Source organism: Doryrhamphus excisus, linkage group LG10, assembly GCF_037039965.1.
Source record: "Doryrhamphus excisus strain RoL-2023G ecotype Guam linkage group LG10, RoL_Dexc_Guam_v1.1, whole genome shotgun sequence".
Classification (NCBI taxonomy): domain Eukaryota; kingdom Metazoa; phylum Chordata; class Actinopteri; order Syngnathiformes; family Syngnathidae; genus Doryrhamphus; species Doryrhamphus excisus.
Window position 1 is genome coordinate 15,987,409 of NC_136366.1, and position 17,819 is coordinate 16,005,227.

The window sequence follows — 17,819 nt, forward strand, 5'->3', positions numbered from 1 at the left end:
TACACCGCCTCCATGTTATGTGATTAACATGATTCACTCAAGCTCGGCATCGCATTATCCGAGAGCGACACGTAAGCCTTAAAAGAATGTCGCCACATTTTTTTCCTGGCCAAAACCCATGGCTGCGGAAATGTACAAATTATTGATTTGAATGATTCCTTACATTATTTTCTTCTTTCTTAATTTATTTCAGACATGCATACTATGTTCTCACATATACACTTACAATACAATACACTTACAATATCTATTTATATATATATATACATATACATACACACATATATATATACACATACATGCATACACACAACACCTCATTACTACACATGTCTGAAAAGGAGCAGGAAGAAGCAAAGCTTATTAAATCCTACCCCTTCTCCACGCCATAGCAGTTACCAATTCAATAAGTGTTTTTTTCCACACATATAATCACAGAATCTTACATAAGACAAACAACAAAAGAAGAGTGGGAACATCGGACAACCCAGCAAAACCCCAGGACACACCACCAACCCCACCAGTCAACCCACCTGGACCCGACCCCTCTAGCCCCTGAGTGCACCCACCGAGTGCCCAGCACCCCAGCAGCCCCCGCTGCCCTCCATTAAGATGCAATTAATTCCTTATTAGCACTAGAGAAATTCTCCATTACTCCAAACCATAAAAATACAGTATTGTTTTTTTTACAGGCAGATTGTTGAAAAATTAACTCCCTGCAGGAAGTAGTGTGTTTTTTTTTAGGTTCCTCGATACTCTGTATGTCTGCTAGGGATGTCCGGGGGTCATTTTTAAATAAACTGATGGGGGAATATAAACTGATGAATAATGAGGCTGCACGGTGGACAAGTGGTTAGCACTCAGGCCTCACAGCTAGGAGACCCGAGTTAAATTCCTCAATACTCTGTATGTCTGCCAGGGATGTCCGGGGGTCATTTTTATATATATACAATATTCTAAAAATGAAATAAACTGATGAATAATGAGGCTGCACGGTGTACGAGTGGTTAGCACTCAGGTCTCACAGCAAGGAGACCCGAGTTAAATTCTTCGATACCCTGTATGTCTGCCAGGGATGTCCGGGGGTCATTTTTATATATATACAATATTCTAAAAATGAAATAAACTGATGAATAATGAGGCTGCACGGTGGACAAGTGGTTAGCACTCAGGCCTCACAGCTAGGAGACCCGAGTTAAATTCCTCGATACTCTGTATGTCTGCCAGGGATGTCCGGGGGTCATTTTTATATATATACAATATTCTAAAAATTAAATAAACTGATGAATAATGAGGCTGCACGGTGGACAAGTGGTTAGCACTCAGGCCTCACAGCTAGGAGACCCGAGTTAAATTCCTCGATACTCTGTATGTCTGCCAGGGATGTCCGGGGGTCATTTTTATATATATACAATATTCTAAAAATGAAATAAACTGATGAATAATGAGGCTGCACGGTGGACAAGTGGTTAGCACTCAGGCCTCACAGCTAGGAGACCCGAGTTAAATTCCTCGATACTCTGTATGTCTGCCAGGGATGTCCGGGGGTCATTTTTATATATATACAATATTCTAAAAATTAAATAAACTGATGAATAATGAGGCTGCACGGTGGATGAGTGGTTAGCACTCAGACCTCACAGCAAGGAGACCCGAGTTAAATTCTTCGATATACTGTATGTCTGCCAGGGATGTCCGGGGGTCATTTTATATATATATATATATACAATATTCTAAAAATTAAATAAACTGATGAATAATGAGGCTGCACGGTGGGCGAGTGGTTAGCACTCAGGCCTCACAGCTAGGAGACCCGAGTTAAATTCCTCGATACTCTGTATGTCTGCCAGGGATGTCCGGGGGTCATTTATATAAATATACAATATTCAAAAAATGAAATAAAATGAAATAAACTAATGAATAATAAGGCTGCACGGTGATCGAGTGGTTAGCACCCGAGTTCAATTCCACCCCCGGCAATTTCTGTGTGGAGTTTGCATATTTCAGCATTTTTTTTATACATTAAATGTCTTTGCGTCCAAAATTTTTCATGACGTTGCCGTTCTCCTCCGACTATATTCATATCGTACTATTTTTACGGGATATTGAGTGGAATACACCTTAAAAAGTATGTCTGAATATAAGAAATTGAACAAAAATAAACCTAATGGAGTTAAAAAGTTGGGGGATTCTCCTAAAAAAAAAAGTGGTGCCGTCACTTGTCGAGGCATGACATCACAGACAGTGATTTGAAGTTGTAACTATATGAATTATACTACAAAACAGGGGACACAGTAATGAATACAATACTGTTGTGTATTTAAACACGACCTGATTGTGCATCGCCAGATTAACATCTTATTGTGCGCCACACGCTGCATCCAAAACACAAACTACATGACCAAACTCTGACAAAACATTACACGTCGTTAACGTAAACAATGTAGTCCGCACACAATGTCAACTAAATGTCAACTAAAGCCGTCCGTCAACATTAAGGTTATAACAATTGTGACACTGATTTAAAATGATGATGATGTGATTTTTCTAATCGATACACTATGCGGAACTAATGTTTTACACCATGTTTCTGCAGGTGAAGTGTGTTACCTTGTGCTAATTAACGATACTTTGAAAAACGCAGTGTTTAAGGAAGGGGTCCATCCGTTAGCTCTGTGTTACGTCAACTATGTATACATTGCCATTACATCACATGGTCAGCCCAACAACATCAAAAATGGTTTAAAAAAAAATTACAAAAAAGTATTTTTTTTTTTTTTTGAGTAATTTTCCCATGACTGTTTATGATGTGTATAAACAAAACAGTAAAAAAAAAAAAAAACTCTAAACCTTTTGATTTTTAAGCATCTATGTCAATGTCAGTTGCACAATTGCATCTCACAGCTACTATGGAGCGTTCAAGGACCAGCGAATCCAGTGAAGCATAAAGACACAAGCATGTAAAAAAAATTGGTCAGGACAAAAAACTAAAACATCGCTGCGACGATCCTATGTTCAAATCCAGGCTGGAAAAGCTTTTATTCAGTTTTAATGGATGATTTTATAATGGGGCCACACGGTGGTTAGTGCGTAGGCACGGGTTCAATTCCCTGCATCTCTGTGTGGATTTATTGTTACTTTTGGTCTGAATCTGGCACCCCGAGTAAGAATGGTTGTGTCATTTGTGCTACATAAAATACTGTGACCAATATCAAGCTTCTAAGTACAAAAGACAATTGGTTCATTTTGAACTACAATTAATTGTTGGTAAGGTATAATAAATGTAATAGTGGTTAGTGGTTAGCATTGCATGTACGTTCTAGGATTTTTGATCAACATTTGCAATAAAATGTCATTATTAGGGTTTTCTCCGGGTACTCCGGTTTCCTCCCACATTCCAAAAACATGCTAGGTTAATTAGCGACTCCAAATTGTCCATAGGTATGAATGTGAGTGTGAATGGTTGTTTGTCTATATGTGCCCTATGATTGGCTGGCGACCAGTCCAGGGTGTACTCCGCCTTTCGCCCAAACCCAAAGAGGATAAGCGGGAAATGGATGGGATATTATAGATAAAAATGTATTTCTATCTGTGATTAAATGTGATTAATTCCAAGTTAACCATAGATACATGTGATTAATCAAGATTAAGTATTTTAATTAAATGACAGCCCAGGCTTCATATCACATATTAAACATCTTATTTGAGAATTTTCTGACATTTATTAAACTGAAAAGTTTTAAAGTGCAAATGCTGCTATAATGCTGTGAAAAACAGCTGGGATAGACTCCAGCATGCCCACAAACCTCGTGAGGATAAGCGATACAGAAAATGGATGGATTTTATGACGGAGAGAATGGTATGTATCTTGCTACTGAGTGGTGACCAGTCCAGGGTGTACCCCACCTCTCGTCCAAAGTCAGCTGGGATAGGCTCCAGCATGCCTGCAACCCTCGTGAGGATAAGTGGTACAGAAAATGGATGGATGGATTTACTGTAAATGCCTTTGAATTACATTGTGTATGAATTATGCTCGGCGGCACGGTGGTCGAGTGGTTAGCACGCAGACCTCACAGCTAGTAGACCAGGGTTCAATTCCACCCTCGGCCATCTCTGTGTGGAGTTTGCATGTTCTCCCCGTGCATGCGTGGTTTCCTCCCACATTCCAAAAACATGCTAGGTTAATTGGTGACTCCAAATTGTCCATAGGTATGAATGTGAGTGTGAATGGTTGTTTGTCTATATGTGCCCTGTGATTGGCTGGCAACCAGTCCGCCTCTCGCCCGAAGACAGCACCCCCGCGACCTTCGTGAGGAAAAAGCGGTAGAAAATGAATGAATGAATGAATTATGCTCTATAAAAAAACTTGTGTCGTTACATTCCTCCTATAACTCTTGATATCTGAGAATCTGGAGTCTGTGCATGTTTTAGCACGTATGCACTTGAAAAGAAGTCAAATAAAACAGAAGAAGTAGAAAAGTAAAACAAAACGTTACTTTGGCAGAAGCGTTGCTCATCTTTGACATTGTTTGACTTTGGCGTTCCTCCCACCGCAACAACCGAGCTCACGGTTTCCAGCCTCGTCGAGGGGTACAAGCAGACGCCTTGATATGAACCTTACTTGTGCCGCCTGTTATCAGCTTAATGGCTCTTAGGAGCTTCTTGGAAGCAGTTTTAGGAGCTTTACTGCAGTCATTAGGAGGTAAGACTGATTAATGTGAATGGTCAGGCAGGAGCTGGCATTCTGAAGGAGGAACACAGAGGGGTGAAGGGTCCCACAGGAAGTGTTTTGTGTCTCCGCACAAAAGGAGGGCTGACCTCTTAAGCCCCTTAGAGGCTCTTTGCTAATACCCTCACCGGTGCCTACAAAGACACAGGGGATGCCATTTCACCACTCACATTTAAACAGCGTACACACAAAAAAAAGCCTCACCGAGATTCTAACAGCAGAAGAGTGAACCTCTGTGCAGCGGAGTGAGACTGAGATTAGGGCCTGAAGAGTCTCCCGCTAATCCATTGACTGGCCCGCATATCAAACAGAAGAAAGCTAAAGTCACACAATATCTGATCCGGACACAGAGGGGGACTTAGCGGGCCTTTTTGCTACACTGATCATCTTGGTTTGATTTTTGCCAGCTTAAGAAATGTACCAATAAACAACCACAGCTCCTATTTTTTTAGGAGCTTGAACAATTCCCATTCAAGTTGCTGTAAGAGTTTTTCTTTGTGACAAGATGTTTGTGTATTTTCCTACATTTCTCAGGACAAAAAAAATATTCCCGCTGCTGATCCTGGTCTTGGCAGAGAACTCGAATTTGCCGATAATCTGCTTTTCAAGATTAGAAGAATGCAACAAAAGTCTGCAGAAATTGGAATTATTATTTTAATCCCAATCAGAGTGTGTGCAGATAAACTCACTGTCATAAAAAAACACACTATAATGGGACTGTGAATGTAGCTTGTCATTACAATGCCATACAGTAGATGGCATCGTATGTGCTTCTAATACACTCACAATTAAGTTTTCAGTAATATTGTGAGATATTAGATATGTAATGATGTGTACATTATATGATTTTATTTCATATCGGTGGATTGATTGCTTTTTATATTTTTGGTCCACGTTTTTTGACTTCCAATCCCATCCAATTTTTTGCCTGTGCTTGAGATTAAGAAAGATATATTTTTTTAATGGCACCTTTATTTTGTTCACGCAATTAGACAAAGGCCAGAAATGTGACGTTGATGTTGATACAACCCAAACCTGTACGTCGTCAGCGGCAACCAGCTTTGAGGCGCATTACTGCACCTACCATGTTGGAATGTGCCGTATCTCTGAACCTAATACGGCTCGATCTTATCCGATCTTCAAAATACAGAGGCTCGGAATCCGATCATCATCCTGAAAGTACCTATTTGCACTATTGTGGGACACCCAGAATGGAGCGGAAGACCCGAGACAAGGTAAATTTAACATAGCGCAAAATCATTGTAATGAACGTTAATGTACCTGACTAACATAACATTAACATGATTCATCAACTTTGCTTAAATATGTTATATAATGCTTGTAATTCGATTGTTTTAAAGCAAACGCAAAAATTACATAGTTTGTGGCGCCACCCGTGACGAGCTAGCTCTCACTCAGTCTCATTTTCGGAAGTGACGTCATCAAAGTAGCAAACGAAGTAGCTTGTCGATTTGGTTCAATATATTTTTCATCAAAATAGTAGTCATGCCAAAATGTCGTGTTGCTGCTGGATGTTTACGTTCCAAAAGAGGCAGGTTTAAGACCAAAATGGTCAAAGCAAGCGCACAGAACAAGAGACAGATGGACACCCACCTCGATTTGTGTTCTTTGTAGTGATAATTTCACTGATGGTAGGAAGGTAATTTTACTATTTCATGTTTTGAAGGCATGTCCCACCCGTGCAAGCGTGGGTTTTCTCCGGGTACTCCGGTTTCCTCCCACATTCTAAAAACATGCTAGGTTAACTGGCGACTCCAAATTTTCCATATGTATGATTGTGAGTGTGAATGGTTGTTTGTCTATATGTGCCCTGTGATTGGCTGGCGACCAGTCCAGGGTGTACCCCGCCTCTCGCACAAAGACAGCTGGGATAGGCTCCAGCACCCCCGCAACCTTCGTGAGGATAAGCGGTAGAAAATGAATGAATGAATGAGTAGTCATGCCAAAATGTTGTGTTGCTGCTGGATGTTTACGTTCCAAAAGAGGCAGGTTTAAAACCAAAATGGTCAAAGCAAGTGCACAGAACAAGAGACAGATGAATGTGAGTGTGAATGGTTGTTTGTTTATATGTGCCCTGTGATTGGCTGGCCACCAGTCCAGGGTGTACCCCGCCTCTCGGCCAAAGACAGCCGGGATAGGCTCCTTAAGCTAGGGTTGATAAATCAACAGCCATCAGCATAATGTAATATTTCATTTAATCTTAGTAAGGCCAATTGACAAACTCTAAGAAATAAGACAATAGCACAGTTTTAGGAATAAATATGAGTCATAAAAATCAGGTGGGATATATGAATGAATGCATGAAGATTTTGCCGTCCAGTAAAAAGTGGATGCTGGTTAGGTGTCGCCAAAGTGCATCTGACCTTAACTGGAGCATTCACACATCACAGATTCACACATTTGCCTCTGCCTACTGTGATGTCACCTTTCATACGCAGTATGAGTAAATATAAACGGCATAAATAAAGATTGCGATCTACTTATTTGAAGACTTATTTGTTGAAATAGTCAAAATTACTGCCTTGGGCTGATTTTAAAAGTATAATGCTTGAAAAAAAAAAAAAGTCAAGATAGCCCCATTCAGTGCCGCGAGTCATCCCGCCAATCCCGCCACACTTAGTAACCTCTCGTCACTAGCTCCTGTCAATCAAAGCCCAGCCGCCCCCAGGCCCTTGTCTTATTAGTCAGAGCGTAAAAAGAGAGGGTTGGGGTCGCTCCTCTCTGCAGGCGGGGTCATCGGGAGCATGAGGAATGACGGGCGTCACCACAGGGCCACTGAGCTCCCAATATAAAACCCAAGACCTAATGGATCTAAAGTTTCACTGTCTTCAAGCAAATATATGAAGGATGGGGAGCCCACAATGAAGCACTATTACCCCTCGCTCGGAGGCCGGCGGCTGTTAGATACATCGCATGTCCAAATATTATCATATAATATCGAAAAAGTCAGCTGGCTGAAGTCTTATGACATCTGCAAAGTGACGTTTACGCAGTTTGGACACTTTAAGTTGTGTTGGATAATGACTCAAAAGCTCATCTGCTAGCGTTGTTCGGCTTAACTCTCAACCGGTGGGGATTTGAACCCAGGCTGGACGCAGGGCTTGACCATATCACATACCAATGGGAGAACCAAACTGGTAGCATTAGTCCTAGAAATATTCATTCATTCATTCATTCATTTTCTACCGCTTTTTCCTCACGAGGGTCGCGGGGGGTGCCGGAGCCCATCCCAGCTGTCCTTGGGCAAGAGGCGGGGTACACCCCGGACTGGTCGCCAGCCAATCACAGGGCACATACAGCAAAGTTTCGTTATATCGATATTCTCGGGAGTCGGAAAAAATACCGATATAACCGGACTATCCATATATCCGATCCTGCGCCAAACTGCATTAAAAGTGGGCGGATCTTTGATATGGCATGTAATTTTCTCCTTGAGTTCATGGATTGCGTATCTAGCATGCTTTTGTACTACAATACATTTTGTACTACAGTAAATAAAAATAAACTTACGCTGTAGTGATTACCGGTTACCGGGACATAATTCACCCCGGAACTATCGATAGGGAAGGTGTTGCCACCCGGAGGGGTAGGCGCGAGGGACGGGTGTTTTCCGCTGTGTGTGCTGCACTCTGGTGGTGGAAGTGTGAAAAATAAAGTTGACTGGAAGCAGCCGTTCGCTGTGTTCTTTTTTGGTATTGAAATCCTTAAGCAAAGATTGATTTAAGCTGCTTTTGTATCGATATAAGCAGACCAAATTGGCTGGCGGGAGATGAAAAGGGCATCGTAGTAACCGGATTATCATAATAACCGGGTATCGTACTAACGGAGCTAATTATGTCATAAAAGACTAGAAATTTGCTGGAAAATGAAAATAGTATCGTAATAAGTAGTAATTCGTTTTAACCGATATCGATATAACGAGACTTTACTGTATAGACAAACAACCATTCACACTCACATTCATACCTATGGACAATTTGGAGTGGCCAATTAACCTAGCATGTTTTTGGAATGTGGGAGGAAACCGGAGTACCCGGAGAAAACCCACGCATGCACGGGCAGAACATGCAAACTCCACACAGAGATGGCCGAGGGTGGAATTGAACCTTGGTCTCCTAGCTGTGAGGTCTGCGCGCTAACCGCTCGACCGCCGAGAAATATATCACTTCCAAACCAATTGAAATATCGATTTTGTCTATATTCATGGTTACATTTGTGCTGTCGCCAATATGAGTCGAAGTCTTTTTCATTTTTAATTTTGAGCTGAGGCCCAGTAATCGTTGTTAATGGCGTAGCACCCATGATTTAATAACAAAAAAAAAAAAAAAGAAACATTATCCTTTAACCTGTACTTATTGATACTTCCTAAGGCTCCCGGGCAGGAAATCACATTCATTCAGCTCTGTTTGATCCTCTTTGTAAGACTGACACTTCCTCAGTGGACACGCTGGTTCCGACCACACCATGTGACGTATAGCCTCTGGCCTCTTCCAAAGAAGATCCTTTCACCTCCATGACACTTGTTATAATTCCCCGTTCCCACTTCGGATAACATATGGCTGCTCCGTCTCCCGGAACAGTGAAATGCTGGCTATGGGCTGCTAGGACAACAATAGCGGCCTTTCAGGCACAGTGTTCTGGCACTGGGAGAAAACCTCAGTCCTGAGACCCAGTCAATATTTGGACGTGGTTACCTTTTTGTATCCGTTTTTAATCCGAGTGGAACCAAGCGGCGGGGAGCCGGGAAAAGACTGGCGGGGGGGCGGGGGAGTGAGGGTAAACACTTGAAACAATGCAAACGGTCAACTCACAATATCACCCCGTCACCCAGGGAAAAATGGACTATTGTTCCTTTAAGTGAAGATTAAAAAGATGGCAGTGAAAGGAAAGCAAACAGAAGTGGTCATTCCGTAATGGAGGAAACATTGACGAGTGTCAAGTTGAGGTGCTCACATTGTCAAAGTAGAAACATGCATCACTTCCTGTGGAATGGAACCAGACCCTAACGTCACACTGCTATCTGAATTTTAGACTATTTTACCCGATCACAGATATTGACCACGATTCTTGCTTGGATAATCAATTCATTGGGGAAAAAACGAGCAAGAACTTCCGCTAGAAAGTCAACTGAAATCATCTCAACAAGAGATGGGAACCGGTGGGGGGGTTCCAGGACAAAGAGGAGTCCCAGGAACCAGGGAGAACATTCCATCGGACATTAATAAAGAAAATATACAAGGGTGGGGCAATATGGAGCTTAATATTTTTGGGATGCACCATGATATAAAAATGATTTGGTTTACATAGACATGAAAAAACGGTGCTCTTATTATGACAGACGGTTATGGAAGTGTGTTCCGTTTGTGTATTTACAGTTAAAAGTGTTATTTAAGTGTTCAAAAAAAAAAAAAGAAAGACAAATTTTTTTTCCAGATCCTGAACATCATCATTGGACAAACGTTCCTGATATCAAAGCCGTAAAACACAACGTGATAAAAAATCTACTCATCGAGACCGATTCGTACACACACAACCACATGAGTGTGCTAAACTATATTAAACTAGCTTCGATTCATGGTCTGGGAAAGAAGATTCAGACAACGTTCGCCGGCATTTCAACCTGAGGGGATTGTTCACAGCGACCAGTCCAGGGTGTAGCCAGACTTTTGCCCGAAGTCAGCTGGGATAGGCTCCAGCATACTCCCACGACCCTAGTAAGGCTAAGCGGCATAGAAAAACACGGACGGACGGGATTGTTCAGTGTTTACAATGATCTTCTAACAATCTCGTCACGATGAAAACATTTGATTCATCTTATATATCCATAACTTCATTTATCTATACTGGTATATAAAAAATATCACCCAACCCTAAAATCTACAGAATATGACGGGGGTTCAGCAATGGCAGGAGAATAAAAACGTCTACAGGACGGACTTTAGCGTGGGGCACTAAGATGTTTTGACACAAACGCAGGGTTTTTGACGACTTACAAAAAAAATTATTTTGAGCTGGAATGATATGAACTGGGGCAGCACGGCGGTCAAGTAGTTAGCACGCAGACCTCACAGCTAGGAGACCAGGGTTCAATTCCACCTCTGTGTGGAGTTTGCATGTTCTCCCCGTGCATGCGTGGGTTTTCTCCGGGTACTCCGGTTTCCTCCCACATTCCAAAAACATGCTAGGTTAAATGGCCACTCCAAATTGTCCATAGGTATGAATGTGAGTGTGAATGGTTGTTTGTCTATATGTGCCCTGTGATTGGCTGGCGACCAGTCCAGGGTGTACCCCGCCTCTCGCCCGAAGACAGCTGGGATAGGCTCCAGCATCCCCGCGACCCTCATGAGGAAAAAGCGGTAGAAAATGAATGAATGAATGATATGAACTGAACTGTATTAACAGAAAAAATAAATTTGGACTTACTGTGGAACAGACTGAGTGGAAAACTCAAATATGATTAATATTTAATAATAGTAATATTCATTCATTCATTCATTTTCTACCGCTTTTCCTCACGAGGGTCGCGGGGGGTGCTGGAGCCTATCCCAGCTGTCTTCAGGCGAGAGGCGGGGTACACCCTGGACTGGTGGCCAGTCAATCACAGGGCACATATAGACAAACAACCATTCACACTCACATTCATACCTATGGACAATTTGGAGTCACCAATTAACCTAGCATGTTTTTGGAATGTGGGAGGAAACCGGAGTACCCGGAGAAAACCCACGCATGCACGGGGAGAACATGCAAACTCCACACAGAGATGGCCGAGGGTGGAACTCACATTCACATGGACAACAGTCTACAAATGAACCGAACTTGCATATTTTGGGAATGTGGGAGGACGCCGGAGGACGCCGGAGTACCCGGAGAAAACCCACCCGCGTACGGGAAGAACAGAGAGATGTTCCAATGTACGTGGATACCAAGTACTACCAACCAAGCATAGCATGTTTCAAATACACTCCACCATAACCATAATAACAACAACACAAACACACAAAGTGTGCCCTGAAACAGCCCGGATGATCCAAGGTCTATTAGGTCGGGAACGCTACTCGTCAAACATGAGAAGTGGCCACTGAAAAGATTCCTTGATTACAGGACGATAAACTGGCTTGCATCTGCTGCGGAAAGCTTTGGATGACTATTGTCAGGGATTAAGAGAAACCCCTAGGGTGACAGCGCTCTGGCAGAATGCTGGGATACCTTCTTCCCCAGCTGTCCGCTTGTTAGTCCCACCCAATGAGCTTCTTTGATGGGGAAGGGTATCAGTTTCCATGGCGTTGGAGACACAAACAGCTTGAGAGATTAGAAACGGAACCCTGCCCCAAATTCTCATGCTGATCCCACCTATCAGCAACAAATAAACACCTTAGGTCACATCAGCGCCTACGTGCGGACCATATGGACCCGGGTGGCTTTTAATGAAGCGGCTAAATAGCGGCTGAGCGGGGGAATTCACTAATAGCTCCTTGTCAGAGTGGCAGTAAATGCCCCACTCACACAATTTATTTCACTGGTGGCTTACGGAAACAGACGGTGAAGCTGACGAAGAACATGTGCGGCTCATTTTTCTTACAGTGGTCCCCGCCACAAAATGCAATGCTTTTTAGGTCACGTATCAAAGACTAGTGTTTTGATTCTTCCACCGGATCTGATCTATAACAGCCTACAAAATGTTTTATGTGTCGTGGCAAATGGGTTCTGGCAGTCTGTCATTTATGTGCTCATGTTTTGTGGATTTTTAGGAGGAAATTGTGCTAGTTGAAACAAAAAAAGACTTAGTTTAGGTTCTATCTATCCATTTTTTTATGCCGCTTATCCTCACTAGGATCGCAAGTATGCTGGAACCTTAAGTTTATAATGTACATTTTTATTACTTAACACACCTGGCAACCCTACTGTTTTCACACGCTTTCTGGTATTGTAACTTTTATGAAAAAAAAAATCGACGCTACTCCCGCCAGAGCAGCACAGCTGGCAGAGGGCTGCCTTATTTTCACTCATTTGCCCTTAATTTCCCCCAAAAAATTCATTCATTCATTCATTTTCTACCGCTTTTCCTCACTAGGGTCGCAAGTATGCTGGAACCTTAAGTTTATAATGTACATTTTTATTACTTAACACACCTGGCAACCCTACTGTTTTCACACGCTTTCTGGTCTTGTAACTTTTATGAAAAAAAAAAAATTCTCTACGCTACTCCCGCCAGAGCAGCACAGCTAGCGGAGGGTTGCCTTATTTTCACTCATTTCCCCTTAATTCCCCCCCAAAAATTCATTCATTCATTCATTTTCTACCGCTTTTCCTCACTAGGGTCGCAAGTATGCTGGAACCTTAAGTTTATAATGTACATATTTATTACTTAACACACCTGGCAACCCTACTGTTTTCACACAATTTCTGGTATTGTAACTTTTATGAAAAAAAATATTCCCTATGCTACTCCCGCCAGAGCAGCACAGCTGGCGGAGGGTTGCCTTATTTTCACTCATTTCCCCTTAATTCCTTCCCAAAAAATGATTGTTTCTTATTTTCACATGCAAATGTTGACAGGTAGGTTAAATTTATTTAAGTATTACAGCAATTACTATAAGTGTGACACACATTTTATAGATGTAAAACTATGCTTCCACTCACAAATTCCTAATAACTGGCCAAACATTTTCCACCAAGGGACGCACAGAATTATTCCCAATTCGATACAGGTCACTATAAACACCAAACATCTTAGCTTTGAAAAGCGAATTAGTGTAATATTTAATAATATATCTCATTAATGATAAATAGCATGTTGCCAGGTTGAACCCCCGCCACTCTCCTTGCAGCACACCTGCGACCCTCGTAAGAATATAGAATATAGAAAATGAATGGAGTAATGATGAATTAGTATTACTTTTCAAATAGGTCAAAGGCTAATAATAAATAAATGGCTGAAAATACCACCTTTGATTTAAAATACTAACTGCGAGAATGCCAAATTACTGCTTAGTACCAACATCTCGCAAAACATTGTCCTAGTTTTGTATAGAGCTGTAAGAATTAATCATTGAAGAAATGATTAATCAATTACAAATTGGCATTTTTGATTTAAAATGTAAATATTCTCAGGTTTCAGCATCTGAAATATGTTAATTTTCTTATTCATCCAAGAAAGAGCTAATATCTTTGTTTTTTAGGTAAACTAAGATATTTACCAACCGTTTTGACTTTGGATTAATTACTTGATTAACCGAAATAACAACTTGGCCACCTTAAGCCCAACAAAAAAACACAGTTCCAGTAGGGACTCGAACAAGGGCAGGTAATCGCGACTCCATACGACAGAAATGTGCATGTTTAGCACGTCTTTACAGAGACCGCATCCCGAGTATTCCCACGCAAGCACCGTTTCCAGACTTGAAATCTGCATAGCAACGACACAACGGCACCCGTCAAGAGGTAAACTGACTCTGAGGGGAGTAAACAACGCTAAACAATTCCAAACATTGTTGGGCTGCTGCATTTGCACTAAAACTGTTCAACTGATACATTGTGATTTATTATGAGGAATCTGGATTCCCAGATACTTGGTTTTCTCTTTCATCTTATGAAATGATCATCCTAAGTGAGCAGGGAAAAATGGAAGCTGTGCAGGGAAGCATGGCAGGTTTGTAGCCCCACATCCCAAAAAAAAAGCCTAATTGAAGATGTTAAATTGCCCATAGGTGTGAATGTGGGTGTGGATGTTTGCCCAAAGATAGGTGGGATTGGGTCCAGCTCCTTCTTATTGTTTGCTCCGAACCCAATTTCTCTTTGCTTTGGTCAAAGATGCAGAAGAAGAAGAAGAAGGTAAAAAAAAGGTCATCTCGAAGTTGGGAGTCTATCGCAGCAGGTTACCAAGCTTCCTACAGAGGATGTGGTTGCATTATGGAATACCGTCGGTCAGTAGCTAGCGGGCTTTCAGGGCGGCCATCACTTACATTATGCAGCCCGGGTTTGGTTTAGATTGACGTCATGAATGAGAAAAGGGGGCACGCTCATTTAGAGTTACTCATTTATTTAGCTGCCTTTTCGACCAAAACAAAGCCGAGGCGGGGTTCCGTGCCGAAACCATGACCGGGTCCCCATTGCTGGCGGTGCTGCCCCGGTTTTGACCCTGACAACGGGTCCCCTAACCTGCATCTCGCCTGGTTACTACCAAGTGTGTGACCTCAGCATGTGTGGATCTCTCACACGATCCAGCATCACGCTGTGTCTTGGGCCGCTGCTAAAATACCCATGTGCCCCCTTATTGTCTACCCCAGCGTGGGCTGCTTGGAGGGGGGGGCAAGATCGGATAAAGGGGGACACTTGGGCATGAAGGGAAGCGGGGGTGGGTGGCTGCCAAGTAACCAGACTTGGGAACAGTTTGAAGGCCAAAAAGCGACAGCCAGTGACTGAGACCAGAAGCTGTTGTGTTACGGGTGAGACTTCAACACAGGAAGTGAACAAAATTGTAAGCAAATACTGCGTTCTGAATGCTTTATCGGTATGCAGAAGGGGATTCAAAAAGAACCCCGGCAAGAACCATGTCAGCTACCTTTGATGTCACCTCTCCATTTGCATTTGTATCATTAACATCCTGTCAAAGCTCTGCCTTGGGGGTCTTTGGTGACAAACAGCAGCCGCCTTGTTGACTATTTATTATACTTAGAATCTCAGCAAACCGGTATTATATCCTCCAGCAAGTATCGATACAAGGCGCATAATAAAAGAAATACAAGTCTGACCAACTGGAAATAAAGTGACAGGTTCATATTAGTTACAAGAATGACCCATATTTCCATAATGCCTCATATTAACTCTCTAACAAGATCTCAGTGTATAGACTGGTCATATATCTCATCCAGTTTCATATTATCTACATACTGTATTGTATATAACTCTTTTTGTTAATACTTGGGTTGTTTATATTGTTTATTTTTCTATATTGTGTATTTTGTACTGCTTAACTGATTCTGTACTCTTGCTGCTGTGCAATGCAAATTTCCCCACTGAAGGACGAATAAAGGCATATCTTTTAATCTTAATCTTAATCTAAATGCATTAAAAATATAACTTAGCACTAGTTTTATTGAGTATAAAACAACTTGAAAGTATGATTTCCAAGCCAAGGAGCTACAGCATTGCTACGTTTCCACACTTGTTTTAATTGTAATTCAAAGTGGAGCAAAACCAGGAGTATTAAAAATGCGTAATGGCGCGTAAAAACGCACAGAATGATGGAACTGTTAATAACAAGCAGTGTCAAGTCAAAAGCGGTTGTAAAATCACAATGACCTTCAAAAATGACAGCAGGTTTGAACCGATGTACTGGAATATATGTTTTAATTGCTAACATGCATCAAGTCAGCGGAGGGGGCACTTACTTGGGGTTGGTGCGGTTCCAGAAGACGGCGTAACGGTCGGACACCAACTTGGAAGCCGGGTCCTGGCCGTACACACACATCCCAAAGACGAGGACCAGGAAGAAGATCATGTCCACTTGGGGCATGTTTTGCAATGACGCCAAACTGATGGAAAGTCAGCTTTGAAGGTTGAAATGTTTCTGGAAGTTAAGTCCGTTCACTTCAAAAGTTCTGTTAAAAATCGGTTTCTTGTGTCAAAGTTAAAAAAAAAGAAGAAAAGTTGTGGAGGTAAATACTCCGAAGAGGCGCGCTTTTTCAGCGTAAACGTAAAAAGACAAACAAACACAACAAATGTTCCACGGCGTGGAGATAAAGCGTGGAAATATTGTCCTTATGCTATCATTGTCGTGGAAAATCCTCTCAGCTGTGGATCTCCTGCGGGTGAGACTCGCAAAGAAACCGAAAGAAAGCAACGCCAGCAGCGGCGGATCCGCTTGAAAGAAATACAACAACAACAACAAAAATACTGACAGAAAATCAAAGTCGCGATCTCTCAGTGGGATGTCCACGGATGATGCCGCACGATCGATACCCAGCGATGGAGATGGCGGTGTTATCTACCTGGAAGAAGCAGACCAAGTGTGCGCTTCGGATCTTGCAGCCATGCTTCCCTGGACCCTCCCCCGCCTCCTTCACCCCCCACCCTCCTTCCCTCTCTCTCCCTATCTTTACTCACCATTGAGGTGGGCGATACTGCACATTCATGGTATCGATACAATATCATTACGAAACAAGGGCTTTATTGCCGATACTGATTTTTTTTGTAAGAGAGTCAGCTGACATAAGCTACTGCAAATGTTGGTATCGGTTTAATATTAAGTCAGTATAGAGCCGATACTACCAATATCGATATATCGATACTGTTTTCTTGATATTTTTCTACATAATTGATCGTGATTGTGCAAAACAAAATATATATAGGCAATATTACTGTCAACAACATTATAAATACAACATAGCACACCAAAATAATATCATTATGCCTGTATTTAATTTAGGGCGGCACAGAGGATGAGTGGTTAGCGCGCAGACCTCACAGCTAGGAGACCCGAGTTCAATTCCACCCTCGGCCATCTCTGTGTGGAGTTTGCATGTTCTCCCCGTGCATGAGTGAGTTTTCTCCGGGTACTCCGGTTTCCTCCCACATTCCAAAAACATGCTAGGTTAATTGGCGACTCCAAATTGTCCATAGGTATGAATGTGAGTGTGAATGGTTGTTTGTCTATATGTGTGAATAATGTCAACAAATGTATACTGTATTCGGCTTTTTGGCCCCCAAGTCCTCCAGTGTGTAAATCATATTAATATATGAACAACAAGCCACATTAGTATCGATGGGATACTGCTACAATCGACATTTGGATCGTACCAACTCGAAAAAAAAATAGTCCCCATTTTAGTGGTTGTGGTTGTTTGTGGTTTGTGTTTCAATTAGGGGCTCCAAATGAAACTTTTTCTCCAATAAAAGGTTTTCATGAGAATACTGCAGTTTAAATGCAGTAAAACTACCAGTGCAGAAAATGCATCCCCATCAAGCTCGGCATGAACTTTTCTTTTAACATTCCCAGTGTTTTTTTGTTGTTGTTTTGTGTCTGATTGTAGTGATTTTGCATACAAATTGACTGTATGTGACTCAA

General features: G+C 42.0%; 1 protein-coding gene across 1 annotated transcript in view; it reads right to left on the reverse strand.

The window, feature by feature from the left end:
- LOC131104879 (ephrin-A5b-like) overlaps nt 1–16,794 on the reverse strand; it is an 84,423-nt gene extending 67,629 nt beyond the window's left edge. Inside the window, exon 1 of the mRNA XM_058052537.2 lies at nt 16,144–16,794. Within this exon, the coding sequence (XP_057908520.1) occupies nt 16,144–16,268 (125 nt within the window). The 5' untranslated portion in view covers nt 16,269–16,794. The remainder of the gene's footprint in view (nt 1–16,143) is intronic.
- Nucleotides 16,795–17,819: the final 1,025 nt, after the last annotated feature.